General features: G+C 38.5%; 1 protein-coding gene across 1 annotated transcript in view; it reads left to right on the top strand.

The window, feature by feature from the left end:
* Positions 1-20263, top strand: part of sog (chordin short gastrulation) — a 104222-nt gene that overhangs the window by 36514 nt on the left and 47445 nt on the right. The window contains exons 2-3 of the mRNA XM_074100654.1: positions 13988-14091; positions 14200-14332. Of these exons, the coding sequence (XP_073956755.1) occupies positions 13988-14091; positions 14200-14332 (237 nt within the window). The remainder of the gene's footprint in view (positions 1-13987; positions 14092-14199; positions 14333-20263) is intronic.

The following is a 20263-nucleotide window of genomic DNA, read 5'->3' as shown; positions in this document are numbered from 1 at the left end:
TTTTTTTGATAAGTGGACAGCTGAAAAAATGGACCACTTTTTGAGTAATAGTCAAAAGTGTGTGTGTCTGTCTGTTACTTCTTCATGCTTAAACTACAGAACCGATTTATATGAAAATGGTATGAATTAGTAATGGTAGGAATAGTATAGGTAGTTTGAGACCAAGAAAAGGACATATAGGATAGTTGTATCCCGAAGAATTGCATATTTCCGGGGGGATAGCGAGTGATAAACAAAAGTTTTTGCAGACGGAGTCGCGGGCAAAAGTTAGCTATTTATAATAAATTAAATAGTTAGTATGTATAAGTAAAACAATTTATTTCAAATAATTATTTTTAACAATACTCTTGAAGTAAATGCCTTCAAAAATTGCTGTCAGAACAAAGGAATTGTACTAGATAAATACCACGTAAATATAAAATATTGCCTCAAATGGGTACATAGGTACTAAATCGTATATTTTAATAATGTAGAAAAGATAAGGAATAGGTATCTAGTACATTTTTGAACATAACTCTAGAACTCAGATGTAAAATCATAAAGTCACTGCTATTATCATTTCTCGGGGTTGAATGGAACCCATTTCCGCTCGTCGCTAAACCACACGCGCAGCGACCCCGTCGCAATTAAATTTGCATTCCTGTCGTGTAATTGATAACTTTGTTAGCAGATACAATTAAAATAGATTAGTGGGCGTCACACCAGAGGTGTACATAGTAATTCAAACAACGTAATCATCCCTTCTATAGAAGACAACGAAATAAGATCTCAAGGTTTAGGATTGATCTTATTTTGATCATGCTGGAACATCTCAATTATTACAAGGCTTATTATTATATGGCCTGACGTTAAAGTGGATATGGAGGCTTCATTTAACTTCGGTTTGAGGAGTTGATGGTAATGGCTAGGTAACGAGTTTCTGTCTCAAGTTGATGTAGGCCGATTTTGTGTCGTAGGTCGCGGCCGGCCGCGCCGGCGTGCAGCGGTGCGCCAGACAAATCGAGTTAATTAATGAATACCTACCCAATACGCTATAGTAGTTGCTTGTCATTTAAACCTGTTCAATTGTGCAAAATTATTATTGAGATGACCTTGTCCTTTCGTTATTGGACGAGCTAGGAATGCTTCATCGCCAGTATTCAGACTGAACTATTCTACAATGACAGATGGATTTATTTTTTATCTGGACGAGGAAAGTATGCAACGCCTGCTAAATTGGTGCCTGGACGACGTCGCGACGCGACATGTTCGCGAAATATTTTTTAAGTATTTTTTTATGAGGTGCAACCGTACGATACGCTCACTACCGAGGCATTCGTAGAATAATAAATTATACGTGATATTTTTAGTTAGGAAGTTGGCTCCCATCCACTGTTTTCTCCTGAATGCTTTCATGTCAATAATATCGTTAATAACACGAAGGAGAAACTTGCCCAAGCATAAAAATATTTCTACGTTAACGTCATTGCCTTTTCAATAGGGCTCGTGAGGCTGTCTTGGGAGCAGATATCTTGTAACACTTAAACTGTCTACACCTCGTAAAACTGTCTTAATATAAGTCATCCGAAAATTATAAGAGTATAAAAATCACGTCGGCGGTCAACAAAAACGCCCGATAAGGAAGGAGAATGATTTATGTGATTTTTATGGTTCCTACTAATTGGTTCGACAATGTATATGGCCTTTACGTCGCCTTCTTGCATTTTAATTAAGGAACACTGGAAATAAACATAATATGTATACGTTGAATTATGGACATTTAGAACGAGAAGAACCAGTCGCAATTGCGACAAGGAGGCGCCGAGCCGCTCAATGAAGTCTACAATAATAACAACTCTGGCAAGAGGCGGCGGCTCTCCTCAGCCTTGGTTCCGCATACGAGGAAACGTATTTTTATCGCTTTCTTGACCTCTTACTAGTAGTCGAAATACGAAATTGCAATTGATGATTGTGGGTTTTTAATTAAAATATTGGCAACGGGAAAAATATACCCTTCCCTTTTAAATAAAACAAAACTTCTATTTTGAGGTTCACAGGGCTCAATTTTGTATAGGACTGAAAACTATTATTATTGTTTTCGTATCTTGTAAACTACACATAGCCCAGTTATATTTTAGTGAACAACCGATGCCAAATAATACCTATTTATATTTATATAAACTGTTCTAATTTGTATAAATTTTGCGTCATAGAAGAACGTGTTCAGTTTCTAGCAATAATTTTTTATCACCAATATCGTTTATAAAAAGCAATGTGGAATATTCTGCTAGTGCTGGCTAGTGTGAAAGAAGCAGGAAGCCGACCGCCGCCAACCTTGCGACGCGTCGCGGCTTATACCTACCGCCATGCACCTAAGTGACCTCTAGTTTTCATTCTGTGTCTATAATAATATAGCAAAAAAAGAATATAAAAAAAACATATATATGTTCTTCTAGCTGTTACCTGCGACTCCGTCCGCGTAGAATTCGTTTAGCGCTATCCCGCGGAAACTATGCAATTTTCCGGGATAATAAATAATATATAACCCATTACCATCAATTCACATGCGCATACACACACAAATACACCCCGCTCGCCCGCACGTATTCTCACTCGTATCTCGCTCGCTGAATGTACTTAAGTTGGCGCTGAAAGACAAAAATACTAATCTAAGGCTTTGGTGAGCGCTTTACAAATCAACTCATTAAGTAAATTATGTTTTTTTTTGGAGTCTTTTTGTATTTTTTCATTAAGTAAACTCGTCTTTTACTCGCCTAAAATAGATTAAAACCCATTTTTTCGATGGCAGTGTTCCAGTTACACTTTAAAAACATGGTGTATCCGGTGTTTGAGAGATTTGCCCTATAACTTGGATGCTATTTAATTGTGTAAATAAACACAATCTAGACTAGAACTCACTCACTTGTGGGCACTTACATTTTTTTATCGACCCATATATTATAAAAGATTTGCACCTATCTAAGTATTGGACCAAAATATCAACAAATATTTTATCCACGTGTAAGCAAACAAAAACTTGCTTGGCCACTTATTCTTATTAATAACATGTGCCACAATATTTACTACTCATAAATAACGTCCGATCTATTTTAATAGGATATGTAATTCAGAACTTTTTAAGGCAAAGCTGTGACTGAATCAGTGAAAATTTCCCCCCATTTATAAAAGCTTAGGTACTAAGCTTTCGTTAGTTCCATCTTTTACTGTCATTTTGTTTTTTTTTCCATGAAGTAATAAAACTAAATTATTTAATTTTCCCCGTAGTTTCGCTTGTTACATATATACCTTATATATATATATTATTTTGTAAAATAAATAATTTAGTAAGGTATTAGTATTTAAGTATGTAAATTTTCATGAATGAGAGAGTACAAGTTGCTGCAAATTTACTATCACGTGAGATAGCTCAATCGCTGAACAGTTTTAATTGAAAAATTGATATAAAAGCTAATACATAACAGTGTATTGGATTATACTGTAACAATTACGTGTCTGGAAATAGTTGTTAGTTTTAGATATTACAAGATATTAGGTAGCACTGAAGCAGTTGCTCATTGCCCTAATGATTAGATTAAGCGACGACTTAATACCGGGCGTGGCCTGTAATTATGAGCAAATCATTAAAACATAGATCATATTCGTCAAAATGAACAACATTACTTCAGCGAATTTTAAAAATAATTAGTTTTTTCTTTTTTATTACATTTTAAAGTTTATTCGAAGAAGCAATTTAAAGCAAAATGGTTGCTGTTTGTAGCGTGACAGGCGACGTCAGTTGTGTTCTAGGATGGCGTGTTCAGTTTGACGAGTACGATCTATGTTTTAATTATTTGCTCGTATTACAGGCCACACCCGGTATATTTTCAGACTTTCGTAGAATGAAAACAAACTGGTGTCAATAGCTATGCTTCAGAGATAATTCTCGTACCTAATAATAATATACTGATTTGAGTCAAGAAATTAAAAAAATACTTCACTTCACTCTGGTAAAATAGTATAAGGAATCGTTTCAATACGTAGTGGTAAAGCCTTGCTGTTAGCAATCGTTTTATATCTATAAGGTTGGCTCGGCTTACATATTATGGAAAGGTACATAGTTACATATAGTATAGCTTCAGACCTAAAAGGCAGCGACTGTATTGTGTTTCCTTGGGTTTGTAAGATTGGACATCCAAATCTTCCGACTTAATAATATTTCCTTTTTTTTTTAAATCAACAACGCGTGTGTGATTTTTTGAATAGGTTAGGTACTGGAAGTGTCGGTGTGCAGTAAATTAAAATTATTCACGGTCACATGAACCGACTTAAAAAACAAATGTTTTTAAAAATATAATGTGTCACAGACAAGTTTCTTTTTGTCACGTGCAAACACCAATGCCAGGTGGCCGTTTCTATCATATTGGCATTTGTGTCACAGTCGATGATTAAGTAGAATTTAATTTATGCGATACTTAATTATATCTTGAAATCGGAGATGCGTCGTTAAGTCCAGGTGCGACTCGCCTTATGAAAATTAATGAAACACCGCAGACCGCTCGTCGTCATTCATATCAAGTATTTGTTCTAGTAAAAACAGGTCAGTATGCAGACAAAACAGTAAAGTTGTTTAAGCTAATAGCAGCGACAGTTGCATTATTCATTCCTTAAAGAGACTAGGCTAGTAGTACTAATCACTTATAAGTTTACCGCGTAAAGCGGACTTTCAGGGTAAGTACCTGAATAAAAAGAAAAAGGTGTGAAATTAAATATAAATTCAGATTAATCCTTTGTAATATTATTTTTATATACCTAAGCAATTAAAAAAATATTATTATTAATAAAAAAATATGTAATTTTTGATGAGGTTAGGTCATTAACTAGATTTACACACGGAAACAGAATTCTTGCCGATCGGACCATTTGAAGCAGTTAAAAATCGACTAGCAACGATTGTTTACATTGTTAGTTATTCGCAGCTGAAGTTACCTAATCAAATAACCGTGACCAATATCAACATGTAATTTTATTAAGATGTAAGTATACATTTGGCATCATCCTTCTGATTGGTTAACTCAATACGATTTAGCTAATAGCACTTATTTTTGGTTCTTGCTTTGACAACTAGCTTTAAATTTCATAGGTTAAGTAGAGCAGGGTAAAATGTAAATTTTAATCCTACGTAAAGAACAATTAAACCTGTACACAGTGTCGGCTCTAATAATGTAAAAAAAAACTCATTTAAACACAAATAAATAGACTCTAGTGTCCCGTTTGTGCCGCACCTAAACGTTATGGATGTCTTCGAATCCATTTTGCATAACTTGTCAGGTGTAGACCTTATAAGATAACACTTAACAATTCAGTTTACGCCCGATTAATGTTTGTATCACATTTACAAGTAATGCTCCTAACGGTGTTTGATATACTTACCAAGTTTTTTAAATAGATACTTACTTCAACCATATTCGTTAAAATTTAAATTGACGGGCCAGACAAAAATAATATCAGCATATACATACATATAAATTGTATAATTATAATAAGTAAAAAATAGAGTGAACAGTAGGTTCATCACTTGCTTTGGTTAACGACAAACAAACAGACAAAATGCCCACAAGCAATAAAGATTTTGGAGATGGAGTGTAGAAGGAAGAATAACAATCTCTTATTAGGAATAAACTTGCAAACGTGTCCAGCTATAAGCGGTAAATAACAGTTCCAAATCCCTCCAGAACGGCGCTACCGTAGTACCTAGCTACGAGAAAAAATAAATGCTATGAGAAAAACGAGGACGGTGACTGAATTGATATCTTTAAGCATTATTGATTCATTTTAATATGTTCATCGTTAGAAAGCTTCCTTTAAAATTAAATAAATAAATAACTATCATCGGACACTTGACACCAATTGACCTAGTCCCAAACTAAGCAACGCTTGTACTATGGATACTAGGCAACGGATAAACATACATATATAGATAAATACATACTTAAATACATATTAAACATCTAAGACCCGAGAACAAACATTCTTGTTATTCACACAAATATCTGCCCCGGCCGGGAATCGAACCCGGGACCTCAAGCTTCGCTTCGTAGTCAGGTTCTCTAACCACTTGGCCATCCGGTCGTCTGAAATTTGCCTACTTATTACTAGCGTTGCTTATTTAAGACCTTTCGACGGACACTTCTGCATACACGGGGGTTGTTTGAGCCTATGAAGTATACCTATACATAATAGGCTCGAAAATAATGCACCGACTACGACTACGCACAATTGTCGGAGTAGTGAAGCATTTTCTCTGTTCATTGCGGAATCGAATCACTCGCCGCATAGAGATTACCTGGCATAACACGAAATAAATAGAGGAATCTCTGATGGTGGCCGTAAAAATTGTCACCCATATTTCGGGTATAAAACATATTCACGGATAATAAAAATGGGGTAGCTTTTCAGCAGCATAAGTGTGATAATTACAAAATCGGTGCATCAAATTTCGCGTGTGAGTGACTCATTCGTAATTAACATACGTAAGGTCAAAGTCGTACTGTGCGTCGAAGCGTGTGATCAAATCGATGCGCAACAATAATTATTAGCACCGGCGATACACCTGTTGCCGACACCCGATACACCGCCGGTTTACATAATCCTTTGCCGCAGCCTGACGTCAAACACCTGAGGGGAGAGGCTCGTGCTCGTTTGTTTCGTGGCCTTCGAAAACGTTATTCATTTTATAATTCAGATCATTAATTAAGTGTGTTGTCGATGATCTGAATTTTCTTTTTAAGTTTTGACCGAGACGATCTCCATCATCATTATGACCATCACCCCAGCCTATATTATGTACGGTACGCCCCATTGCTGGGCAAAAAGCCTCCTCTAGACGGTATCTATAAAAATTATGAATCTTAATATCGCGAAAAAATTCTTTCATTATTTTTTTTCAAGCTAATGCAGTTTTGCTGGATTAATAGACTATGTGAAATCGGACTATATTTTGATAGTCATTCATCTAAAGAAATCAGAGTATTTTATTGGTCTGATAGATGAATTGTCTTCTTATATCGGGTAGGATCTAGTTTGAGGTAGTGTCATTAAAAAGGTGTTAGTAGTTGTTTCGGTGAAGCTGACGATACGTTCCAGTTTATGATCAAGGTTAAAGGAGTGTAAGTACGAGTAAATACATATTTGACGGAACTGTAATTGATACCATATTTCAGTTTTATGTATCAAATTAAAACGCTTATTAGGTATTGCTATAAATAAAAGCTATTTATTTGCTCCAACATGTGATTGTACAAATAATGCCGAGTTTTTTTTTTAAATTACCTGTACTCAGGTATTAGTCTATTTTCGCCATTGATACTTGAAATTGTTACCAGTTTAAGAATCAGAGCGACAGGTATCAGTCCAATTTGAATATTAAATTAAAAGACAAGTCCTGACAGTTGCTCTTGCGTCGATCTCGCCCACTCGGCGCCCGGCGCGCGTGTAAACTAGTCAGCGCATCGAGCGACTGTCAAAATATCCTGCTTAAGGCTAATTCGCGGTGAACAATTTATGCGCAGCCGCAGCCCACGCGCTGAAATATGGCGCACGCCTCTTTATACCCTTTTACGAAGAATACTTTATTGAAGCGACTTGTTCGCTTCAACGAGCAAACATATGCCGAGTCGACATGAAGCTCAATACTCAGTGTGCTCTAATGACACATCGCAGTCGCTCGACGGCCATGTTTGCTAATTTAGTCCTATACTTTGTAACAAATTGAAGCGCTAAGTATCCGTACTTTATGGACAGCATAAAATATGCCATTAGATGGCATCAGATACGCTACAGAACTTATAATAAGAAGAAAAGCAATGTCACTCGAGCGACTACGCTTAGAGTTAAGAGTTCCACCTCAGCATGTAAAGAAGTTAATTGGTCAAAAATATAATGGCTCAAAAAGATTCCCATTTCATTGGTGAGCATGTTATCAACTAAAACGAATGAAAACATGATGAAAAAAACGGGTGATCATTGACAGCAGGAGCGGCGAAAAGGTGATGACATTGATTGTTAAAGATAAGATAGATATTACAAACGACATCATTTCTGTTCCCCTTATTTATAGTATTGTGCTATAAGCGATACAGACGGTAAAGTATTTAGCTACAGTTTCTTTGAAATAATATTGTGATATGTAGATATCTCAGACATTTCCATAAGCTGCGCATACGGCGAACGTCGCCAATCCTTCATTTCCCTGGCGGAGTGCTTCAGACTCTGGCGCCGCGCCAACAGTTCCGAGAACACGGGAGAAGGTTACGCGACGTCTCGCCTCTCTTTATATGCCTAAATCTTTCACATGTTTACATAGACGATCTGTCTTAGGGGACCATTTTTTTTAAAGAAAGCTTTCGCTACATATACACAGTTACGAACAACCAACACGTGTGCCAAGTCGTTAAAATAATATACTTAGGGGCTGTTTCACCATCCATTGATTAGTGTTAACTGGCGGTTAGGTGTGATGCCGTCTCTATTTGTTTTGTTCGAATAGACGGAGACGGCATCACATTTAACCGTCGGTTAACGCTAATCAATGGATGGTGAAACAGCCCCTTAGACTACATGAGCTCACAGTAAAATTTATAGCCAGAGTTATATGGGAGTTTGTCGTGATAGCGGAAACCGTGGGAGAACTGTAGACCTGACCTAACCCTTTATGGGATCTTTAAGCGGTGCGCGCGCGCCGCCGCGTGCCAGCGCCACGATTGGGCGGGAGGGGCGACAGCGACACTCATGCTTTCTTGGCACCGCACTCTCATTATAGTAATAAAACAATTTATTAGATAACACTGTCATATTTCGTTTCTTACATCAAGTATTGAGCTATTGAAACATAATTGGAATTACCTATAAATTTGCGATTGTCCACATGAACTTGTGTTAGGTATTTAATAAACCTTCGAATAGTGACTGCTACCAAGGCCGTAGTTTATTTGTTCTTCTATGGAATATTATGTCTACAGAACAATTATGAACAAGTTACCTCAATGAAGCCGACTTTGATATATGAGTCTCGCCGAGGTGCTTACGAGGTAGTCCGCACCAACCCTTCGAGAGATAGTTTTAAGTCGTACAAAGTCTATCTCTAACTTATGTTAAATCCGCCGAGTTTTTTTATAGTGTCGCTGACTGCCGCTTTTTTTCGAGCCAAGACACGTGGCAAAAAACTTGCGCCAATCAGCCACCGACATCCAAAAAGTGGATTTAAAAATATTTTTCTTCATCCAAATTGCACGATTTGATACGTGAAAATATAACTCTACATTTGTCTTGCATTTTACAAAGAGAGTCGAGGACCTTTACAAGTGCATTGACTTGTTGATTCTAATTCTGCATATCCGAAGAAGCGTCAAATCGATGACGAGTTGTTAGCGAGACAAAAATATACCTATGTATAAAAAAATGTCGTTGATTGACTGACCGACAAAAAACGAAACCACTGAAGCTAGAGACTCGCAATTGGCTAACCTATTCCTTAAGGTCACGAGGGATTTTCTTAAAATTGACACGAGATAAAGAGCTCGCTATTTTTATTCTTCCACGGGTGTGAATCCTAATCTTAATTAATCCTTAATAATAATATGCATGCGTGCGAGCGCAGTGTATGTTTTCTACTCCTACACGGAAAACGGCTAAAGGGATTTGAATGAATGATCGGCACATAATCTCGAAATCTGAAATCCTAGAGACATTAAATTTGAAATGATTGTTTTTAAGCAACGTTAATGAAACCCACGATATAATTTTTAAGGATTCCCTCGGAAGCTTTAGTGAAATCTCAGAATTTCAATTTCATTGTCAGATCCGATAGTCTGCGCAAGCGAAGCCGTGGGCAAAGGATAGTATAGAATAATATTTATATGCTAATCGTGTGCTGCAGACTAGTGATTTACTCCTGATTGTTGCATCCTATTCCTATATTGCGGCGCCGCCACCCTCCTTCCTCATTACGCGTGCACCCGACGCCCGATCGAACGGGATCATTGTTCATTTAAAGACCAGCAGGGCTACTACGAATCTCGAAACTCGAAGTTCGTGTCGTGCGGTCCCTCTCGCTCTCGTATTAAATAGTATAAGTGTCAGAGGGTCCGCACGACACGAACTTCGAGTTTCGTAGTAGCCTTGCAGGCTGTAACGTCTAACGCCGGGGCGCTCGCGATCGCATTCACCATCTCTTTCAACCCTCATCCTATACCGCGTGACAGAAAGAAGCAGTGAAAACGATTGTAATCCCAAGTGCGTGAGAAAACAAAGCCTCAGGTTATCTGAAATTAATTAAGCTTTCGTTAATCAGATAGCGAGAGAAAAAGAGAGTTAGATAGAGATTTATTTACACACATTCGATTTCGATAAATTGGGTAAAATGTATTAATTGTAAAGCAAAATAAATAAAGAGATCATCGAATAATATGAAATGGGCTCCACTCAGTACAAGCATGCAATAACGCTGGTATTCACTGGACCCATAACTAATTTTACACAATCCAGACTTCTTCGGTTTGCTCAGGTAAAATAATATTATGTTGTAGCTAACACGCAGCAGCAGGTCCGCCCGGATTGCTACCACCATCTTGCTCGCTAATCCTGCCGTGAAGCAGCAGTGCTTGCACTGTTGTGTTTCGGCGTGGAGAGTAAGACAGCCGGTGAAATTACTGGCACGTGAGGTATCCCATCTTAGGCCTCTAGGTTGGCAACGCGTCTGCAATACCCCTGGTGTTGCAGATGTTTATGGGCGGTGGTGAACTCTTACCATCAGGAGACCCACATGCTCGTTTGCCATCCAGTAGAATAAAAATAAATAAATAGCTAACACGCTTTCTTGATTATTTAACTGAAAACACGATATATTAATATATATTAAGTAAACTTCAGTTGATCAAGAAAATGAATCCGGAAACAGGTAAGATACGTCAGAGTGTTCGATACGTTAATGCCCGATAATGACATCCTGTTGTCACTTCTATTTTTAATGACATTAAATTACAGATGGCATTTATTGGTTTGTCAATTTTTATTTAAGTTTATACAACATTTTTTCGTAATAATATATCGAAAAATAGACAACGTCATTCAAAACAATATTTAGCGGTTACTTTAAAGTTCCCAAATGTCTGTCAATACATTCGCACGGGAGGGTTCCCTTTGAATATTTCTACATCCGAACTGGTCCTAATGGCAACACGACAAATCAATTCAAGCAAGGTTTACACACGGTATAGTTATATCGACCGCAATAAGACAAACATGAAATATACATTAAGTGAGATCAATATGTTCTCACGCAACGTGGAGCTCGTTATCAGTGCACTCGCAGAGTGAGGTTAATTAAATAGTTACGAGAGATAGATAAGTGACGCCTATTTATAGAGGACGGGGCACCTTATCGACCTGAGCCATCTGATAGCGTACCTATCTACGGCACCGAATCGTGCGCCGCCCGACGCCGCGCGATTGACAACTCCATTCCAATTAAAATGGAAGGATGTTCATTGATACATTTTTTGTAAGTCATTATCGCGCGTTCTGCATAGTATTGCACTACCTTATATCTGCGTAAGGTACAACCAAAACAAATCAAAGCCTATTTCTTCCTAATTTGACGGTAGCCTGACGTAAATATCTTTTTATTTTCGGTTTCGTACTCAAAGGTTGCGAATTAGACCCTAACTATTACTAAGACTCCGCGTCCGCAGCCGCAGCCTGTCTATCAATACAGGCATACATTCTAACAGGCAGGTATATCACATTTAGAATTTTCACAGGGTACACAGAAACGTGTTTCTTTCGACTTATTTTTACTCTACCTTAGAATGGCAGTTGTACGGTGGTAAGAAACCTTTTGTGTGCGTGCGTTTGTTGGTCTTTTTATTTAGTTTCACCTGTCCCGATGTTTGTCTGTAATCAAATCTTGCAAGTTGAATTTGACCCACTTCCAGTAGTCAGATTGACTTGAAATTTGGCATAAGTACTTATGTAAATCTGGTGGTGGTTATGTGAATCTGGTGGTGGTGGTCCTAATATAGTAGTGACATCCTGGTGGTCCAGTCGGGATCGTCTCCGCAGGACGGAACTCCTCAACGGTTAATGGCATCGACTTGAAATTTGGTACACTCAACAAAAAATACAGTCAGCATAAAGGCTTGTATTAAAAATGAAATTATTAACAAAATACTTATTTGTTATTAAGTTGTTGTGTTATTGCTGCGTTTGCGCTATTATCTCATTTAGTTGAATCTATCTAAGGTACAATTCAATAGAATCTGTCAATTTTCTACATATTTAAGACACCCTATCGTGGGCACACTTGATTATATATGTCCCTGTTGTTGCAATTATCATCTAAAAGGAATCAAAAAAGAATAATAGTCACATCACAAAGCCTTAGGCAGCCCGGTGTTTATATTAGTAGGCTGGAAGTGTCTACAGGATTGTCAGATTCTATTGAATTGGAGTTTATGTCTAACAGTTTTTATGGTAGACTCTACCTTGCTTTTGCTCTACCAGGGAGAGCAAGCACAAAATGCTATAAACCAAGTTTTTGTATGAATTGTTTTTGTTGTTGTTATAGATATTCGCTATGATGAGAGGGAAAGTGCCCTCGTTAAGTCTGGCGCAGTTCGTACCATTATTTTTCATTCCTATCCACGGCACTTCTGATCTCATGTAACTTCGTAAAATACTTTAAAATGCTGAATAAATTTAAAATGATCGCTTATTATGTTTACAAATACTAAATTTAGTATGACAAGCGACCCAAGTGGGCTAAATAACAGGGTTCCTTGAGTACGGAATCTTAAAAACAATTATAAAACTTGTGAAACTTAGTAATTTACTGATTGGCTTTCGTTTGTTCCCTTAAACCTCTCACTCGATTTAATGCTAATGAATGTTAATTATATTGAAGTAGATATACAACTAATATTATAAATGCGAAAATTAGTAAGTCTGTTTGTTTGTTACCTGTTCACGTCTAAGCTGCTGAACCGATTAAGATGAAATTCGGTATACAGATAGTTTGAGTCCCGGGGAAGGACATAGGACAGTTTTATCTCGGAAAATTGAATTCTACGCAGGAAACAGCTAAATATTTTACCATCGTAAAATAATTGTACCTATCGTGATTAATAAAGTACGGCACCGTGACAAGTTATTGACGCGGTAAATCGCTTTAGGATTGCGCGGCAACTACTTTTAAGACTGCTTACAGGAGTAGTATGTAAATGCACCTTGTTAACTTCCACTCATACACTTAGCTTACAGTTATTTATTAATCATATCAACTTTATGCATAAAGCTAGCAAAATAATGAACGCAATATACCGCTTGTGAATGAGGTTGTATCGTTTAACGAAAGTTATCGATAATCTTGCGTGGATTTACGTTGATATTACTGTTTGCAAAGGGATTTTTTATAGTTGTCGGTCGCTGTAACGTAGGATGAAAAAGAATGAGAGAAAGAATCAAGTTAAAATTATCGGTTTCTTTGATCTTCAGATTTTGTGACAAAAATATTGTAGGAGATATTTATGTTTTGGAGGTAATTATGTTAATTTTAACTTTAACGATACCGGTTTTTTATAGTGATTATTACTTGCTATTATATTTAGCGCCGTCTATATAACACTTTTGGTACTTTTGCATACACACGGAGACTGTTAAATTCTTCATTTCATAATGGATTGTCTTGGCTTGGAGGGAGGGAAGAAAATTATGAGTAGGATATGAAAATTACGCAGCCATGTTATTGATATTAACTATAGGTGTTATTATTATTAGTTACACTGGCTGCCCGAGCTTGCACAGAACTAGACTCCTTAATCGTCGAACGAGGCACGACTTAACTCGATCTAAGATGCCCTTAAGCTGCAGTTGTCGCCCCTATTTTAGGCTACATTGCCGTAAAGGCGCGATTGTCTCTGTCTCGTGGTGTTATAATAAATCGTGTTTGTTACAGAATGCCAGTTCGGCAAGCAAGCGAAAGAGCTCGGCTCGACATGGTTCGCGGACCTCGGCCCGCCCTTCGGGGTCATGTACTGCATCAAATGTGAGTGTGTTTCGGTACGTATAAACAAAATATATTTATTAACTAATACTTTACACAGCTAATACTTTACCAATTCATTTGTTTTTACATACAGAAACAATTTTAAATAATTATTTTAACAGGTTCAAAAGAAACGTCGCGTTATGGCCAAAGTTCGCTGTCGCAACATCAAAAATGAGTGTCCGGAGCCGTCGTGCGACACCCCCGTGCTGCTGCCAGGCCGGTGCTGCAAGACCTGCCCCGGCGATGTTAACAGTAAGTCCACTATTCACTGTCCTGCCGAAAGATTTATGGGTAGACCTTTAGGTACAACGAGATATAATTTATGCTATGGAATTACAAAAGAGCATCGAGATAACAGTAGTCAGCAGCAAAGTAATCTAGATGGTGAGTTGGACAGGATTAATGATGTACTACGAGTAGCACCAGCCGGATTGCGCGTTTTTAATTAGGCGGCCCGGCCAGTTCCCGCACGGGAGCACACTGTTTGCTTGCGCTAGACACTTCGTGATAATTTTATCATATCAGTGGAATTAGAGATAAGTGAGGTGATCGCTGACAGCAGCTTCGCTCCCTTTGCGCGCATCGTGGCTGCGTGCGCGCTGTCGCGTTCCGGCCGGCACCCGGCGCTGGATCGTCACTCGGCCGCTGTCATTGACCTGAAGTACCTACATATACTCATTATATCACTCAAAATAATGATGTCACTACCATTTTGAGCTAATTGCCTTATGTCATGATTTTTCGGCTCGTCATTTGATATCGCGAGTTTCATGGGCGGCAATGGCTCGTACGATCAATTTCAATAACAATAACTAATGCGCGTTCAACTTCTGTTATGCTTGATCGGTTTACGATGCCTTCTAGACTTTTATTAATATTAGCGTAATGTATTGCCGTGTCGGTTACATTGGAAACGTATACCGCTGCCAACAGGTTAGTGACTCACGGGCCATCTGTCGCGAAAACTATCTACAACAACACATGTGGAAATCAAGTGAACGACATAATATACAAGTTTATGGACGTTTTGTAGGTATATATAATCTCTTTGATGACCGCCATTAATTCGCCATTTTCGGCTGACCCGTCGCGCTCGCTCTTGTGAAACTCGACACTTCGTCAGCGACTGCCCATAAACACTATGGTAGCGGAAACCTGTATTATTCATTTGTTATGGCTAACGTTTAGTTTGCAATATAAAAGCGATAGCTGGATGCGAAGCTTCATTAATAGTGTAAAATCTAGAAAAGAGTTCTTTTATTCGTATGAAATCACAATTTCCGCATTTATCAATGTCATTCGTCATTCCGTTAAGGAGGCGAGATATTTTTTGTAGAATCGGCAATATTGCTGACTTTAAAGGGTAATTGCAGATTGTAAGAAAGTATGCGTATGCCCAGTGACAGGAGCTGGCGATGACAAATGACGGCGCGGCGCGGCGAGGCTCTCACGGCCGACTCATCACCGCTTGGTTATGCCTATCGCATAGGTATGTCTTCAACGCCGTCTGCTCAATTCACACGCATCTAAATCGTTTATCATTTTGCGTATTCCAGGCTCGCTTTATCAAAGCGATCTTTGTCTACGGATAGTACTTACAAATACATCCCTCATGTTATCTCTTAGTGTTAGTAAAGTGAATGTACGTATTAGCTAGTGTCTTACAGAGAGTGGCGCAACCTTTATAATCCTTGCATGAATATTCGGTCGTGAAGCTAAATAAGACTCAATTCAATAGTAGTTAACGATACACAGGTACGGACTGATCGAAAAAAAAATTGCCGTGAAGCTCTATGTTGGTCATTAGTAAAGAAAGTAGCGGCGTCGTCGGCGACGCGCGCGGCCGCCGCTGCTGCCGACGCCGCGTCTGCCCCTGTCCAGCGAGTAGGACTATATAGAGAGCATTACAATGGCATTACTCAGATGCACCGGGCGCTTGCAGAAATGGCACGCGCTGCCCCCCGGCCCCCGCCGCCGTTGCAAATATAGCTGCTGCTTGTGGATATTCCGGGCGCGGCCGTCGACCCGAACGTCGCGACGCCGTCTGCGCTCCTTTTTAGCGAACGTATTTCAAAACCGCCGCATTTTTGCAAATGAATATCAATAATGTCAACGAACGAAACTCCTGTACACTATCCAAATTATGGAATCTCGGGTGAAGATCGCGCGCGACCCGTATGTGCCTATACTTGCGGAACGTGCGCGAGCACTCCTTGTCAACTCAAAGGCATCTAACGGGATTACAATTTCTATAGCACCTTAAAAAATATCTTCAGAGATATTTACAAAATATTTTAACTAGCTGTCGCCCGCGACTTCGTCCGCGTAGAATTCGTTTATCGTTATCCCGCGGGAACTATGCGTTTTTCCGGGATAAAAACTATCGGTACCTATACCGAATTTGATTTAAATTTTAGCGGCGGTTTAGACGTGATGAGGTAACAAACAAACAAACAGACTTGCAAACTTCTGCATTTATGATATTAGTGTATAAAATAACAAAAACTAAAATAAAATACTACAATAACTGAAATGGCAAAAACGGAACCCGGAAAGAATGGTGTTTTTTTTTCTCAACTAACCCTTTAGTGTGGGGTACCGTTAAATAGGTATTTTAAAACCATTGCGGGATTGCTAAGGCGATTTTTCGATTCAGTGATCTGTTTGCGAAATATTCAACTTTAAAATGCAAATTTTCATTCAAATCGAGCGTCCCCACACCCCTCTAAAATCTAAACAGTTGGGTGGAAAAATTTGAAAAGATTCAGGATGGTAGTATATCAAATTTACAAGGAAAACTATAACAGATAAGATTGCTTGAGAGTTATTAGTAGTTTAAAAGTAAATAGCAGCCTTTAAGGTATAAATAATATATACCTGAACTTGGAAGATTCCTTAGAAAATACGAAATCCTTAGAAAACTATTACTAGATTTTTTCGTAACGGCTACGGAACCCTATCGTGGGCGTGTCCGACACGCTCTTGGCCGGTTTTGAAATTACTATTAGCTATTGTAAAAGTAATCTTCTATTTCGTCATTATTATCTTGGAGAACGGCGATTCCTACTTGGAACACTTTGATACGGTAGATACCTCTTTTACATTAAACGTGCTGTAAATTATCTACATATGGCTAAATCCTAGCCAGCCGTGAAGTCTATATAGTGCTCGTAACTATAAAACGCATCAAATCTGATTCATCGGTTTCCTTTGTGAGTGAGCAACAGTTGGCCGTGTGCCGGCCTGCCCTCTGTAATAACATAGTTTATCGAACTTTTATTAAATCTCCAGTGCCGTCTTAAGACTGTAAAATGGATAATTTTTAATTGAATCCTGCCAGGTGTGGTTGTAATTAAACTTAATTAATTTCTCACTCGCGTTTGGAACTCGCTGATCGAATTGCAGTAAATAGGGCTCAGCCTATGATATTAACGTTGCAGGCGTTTTGATTCAACGAAAATATTAGGTTTCTTTTTTGTCACATATGCCCTCGTCGGATAACGCTAGATGTAATTCATGGTGACTTGGTTTTGTCATGTTAATGCGAAGGTTGACAAGTTAGCGGTTACGGTGGCAAGGTGGTGGTTAACAGTAGGCAGGCACGGGCTGGCTGGGGCATAAGGCAGGAGTCAGCCAGTGGGTGGGAGCGGCGCGACGTGCGGTGTTCGGCGTTCACGGTTCATCGAGCATCGCATCTCCGACCAGTCGATCACGAGTGTATCTAATTCAGTGTGCCGTATGTGCCTCTGAGGAATTTGTTTTGTGCACGCCGATGCCACGTACAATCGCAGTTTTATTTTTGTGAGATCAGTGTCTCTGCCGCTGCACCGCATTCCACGTTGAATATTTTATTTGCACCTTTTTGGTGCGACCTGCGACGGTGAAAAAGAATAGTTCGCTTTGATGTCTAATCGCACTGTTTTTATAGTTATTAAGTATCTAGATTTTTTTCAATCCTTGATTTCGAAAAACGGTCAGAACATAGTACCTACATCATTAACCGGCAAACCGAAGAAGATTAAATAGAGCGCAACGAGATTATTTTACCTGAGTGGGAGCGAGCAATGAGGTGATGCTATCTTAAATGGTCTGAGTATATTTGTCGGCCGCGAGTGTGGTGATCGTTATTATTTTAATGTCGGCTAATGAAGCAGCGTTAGGTAAATGTGGTTGCGGGCAAGTTTAACGTGAGTAATAGCGGAGTGGTTTGTGGTGCGCAGCGTGACCGGCCGGCGTGGCCGCAGCGCCGGCCCTTTCTGATTTACCTCAAACATTAATCTTTTCATTAAACCAGGCCGGTGCGACGTATTTAAGGGACAATCGAATATCGAGTGATTATAATCCTGACATATTTACGAGCCGAATTGTACAGCTAATCCTAGGAGTATTGTTAAATAACAACTAAGTGGAAAGTTGGCTACAACTTCTCCGGACTTTATAGTTTATTTCTCAGTGTCGTTATGATTTATGTACTGGAATAATGCGTGATAAAAGAATATTCGCATGTTGTCTGACCTCGTAAGATTTCCGAATGTTTGTAGAAACAATGGGAATACGTAGGTAGTTGCGTAAATAGAGTAGGCACATACGTGATGTGCAAACAGGCGGCGTCGCGACGCCAGCGCGGCGGCGGCGCCGGCGCCACCCGAGGACATACGCGCTTCTTCACGGCTAGGCTTTTCATACACGTGTATAATAATACAAAATGTTAACCGGACGTAACTTTTTTCACGACCTTGATTCCTGCTAGAAGCAAGAACATCATCTTTTTTCTATATACCTTTGTGGCTGTGAATGATTACCTCTCTGGCCTGATTGCTTGAGTGACATTAGTACCCGGCCTAAACCCTTGAACCTGTAAAGTTGAACTTTATGATGAGAAAGAATTAGGATAAATATTTCAAGGAGTTCTGCAACGGGGGAAAAGTCACAGGCACACGCTAGTTTCTTTCAGTACCCAATTAAAGTCGTATAGCCTATTAAATAAATAAATTACTAATACATCAAGTTTATTCTGTTATTTACCACTAAAAATAGCCTACATAATATAGGGACAATAAATTTATAGGGTCGGGGAACACGAAGTATGCACCTAGTAGCAAATTTTTACTGATGCGCTGTTAGTTCGTTTTAGATTTGCCACCACAATTACTATCGTGAAGAAAAGTATCAATATCAGTTAATAATGAGTTTTGTAGTATGATACTTAGATTAGGCACGGATTTGAAATAATCCACGTAAATTTCTAGGCCACGTTTTGGTATGAAACGTGTAGGTAATCTACTTACTGTATTTTAGTCGGCTACCGAAACAATAAGTGAATTAGTTTCATTGTGTGCAGCTACGCTAATTATCATATCACTGATATGTAAGAGGTGCTTTTCGTGTGGTTTTTACAATGTCTGTGGCAGATTTTATCCAAGTATAGTGTTTTAACATATCTTTAATTGTTAATTCAAGACAAAGTAGAGGTAATTATTTTGAAAAGCAAATACTCTTAAGTAAATAAAAAATCTTAGTTTAACATAATGACTGAGGTAAGGAACATTATTTGCAAGCTTAGAAGTAACGTATTAAAGTAGGTATTAGACTTGTTTACGTGGTTTTGCGTATTTCTGCCCCTTAAATGAAATATAGATTAAACAGCAACTTGTATTATTTACGTCATATTTTATAGTTGTACTGATAATCTAATGGATGTTTTGTCCTGTTGTAAACACGCAACACTGGCGCCACGAATATGCGGGTTAATGTTTAGTTGGCGACACTGATTATCACTGCATCTGAAATTACCCTACGTTGCAATATCATTGACCACTATCCCTGTAGTGTAGGTATTACTGGGTAAAGTACACACGTACTTATCTAGACTATTTGTATCCACCTGCTACGATCCTGGCATACGTCTTTCGCTTCCTCAACACTCTCTCTCACACATAAATACTCATCATACATACTCGCCGGGTTTCGGGTACTATTGGCTGGTTACTTATGTGTATAAAAATATCTATTATACCCACTTAATTAACCCCTCGTATGTCCTGACACAAATATGTGCCAAATTGAAGGCTATCTTTTTGTATTTTTTTAATCAGCAGAATTTGTGCTTATTAAAACAGATGAGACTAGAATTCAGTACTTTTTAAATTGCAACATGAGAGGGGTTAAGGCTTAATTTTGGCT

Source organism: Choristoneura fumiferana, chromosome 17 (assembly GCF_025370935.1).
Source record: "Choristoneura fumiferana chromosome 17, NRCan_CFum_1, whole genome shotgun sequence".
NCBI classification, from domain to species: Eukaryota; Metazoa; Arthropoda; class Insecta; order Lepidoptera; family Tortricidae; genus Choristoneura; species Choristoneura fumiferana.
Note: the sequence above shows the minus strand (reverse complement) of the source record. Positions and strands in the feature narration are given on the sequence as shown.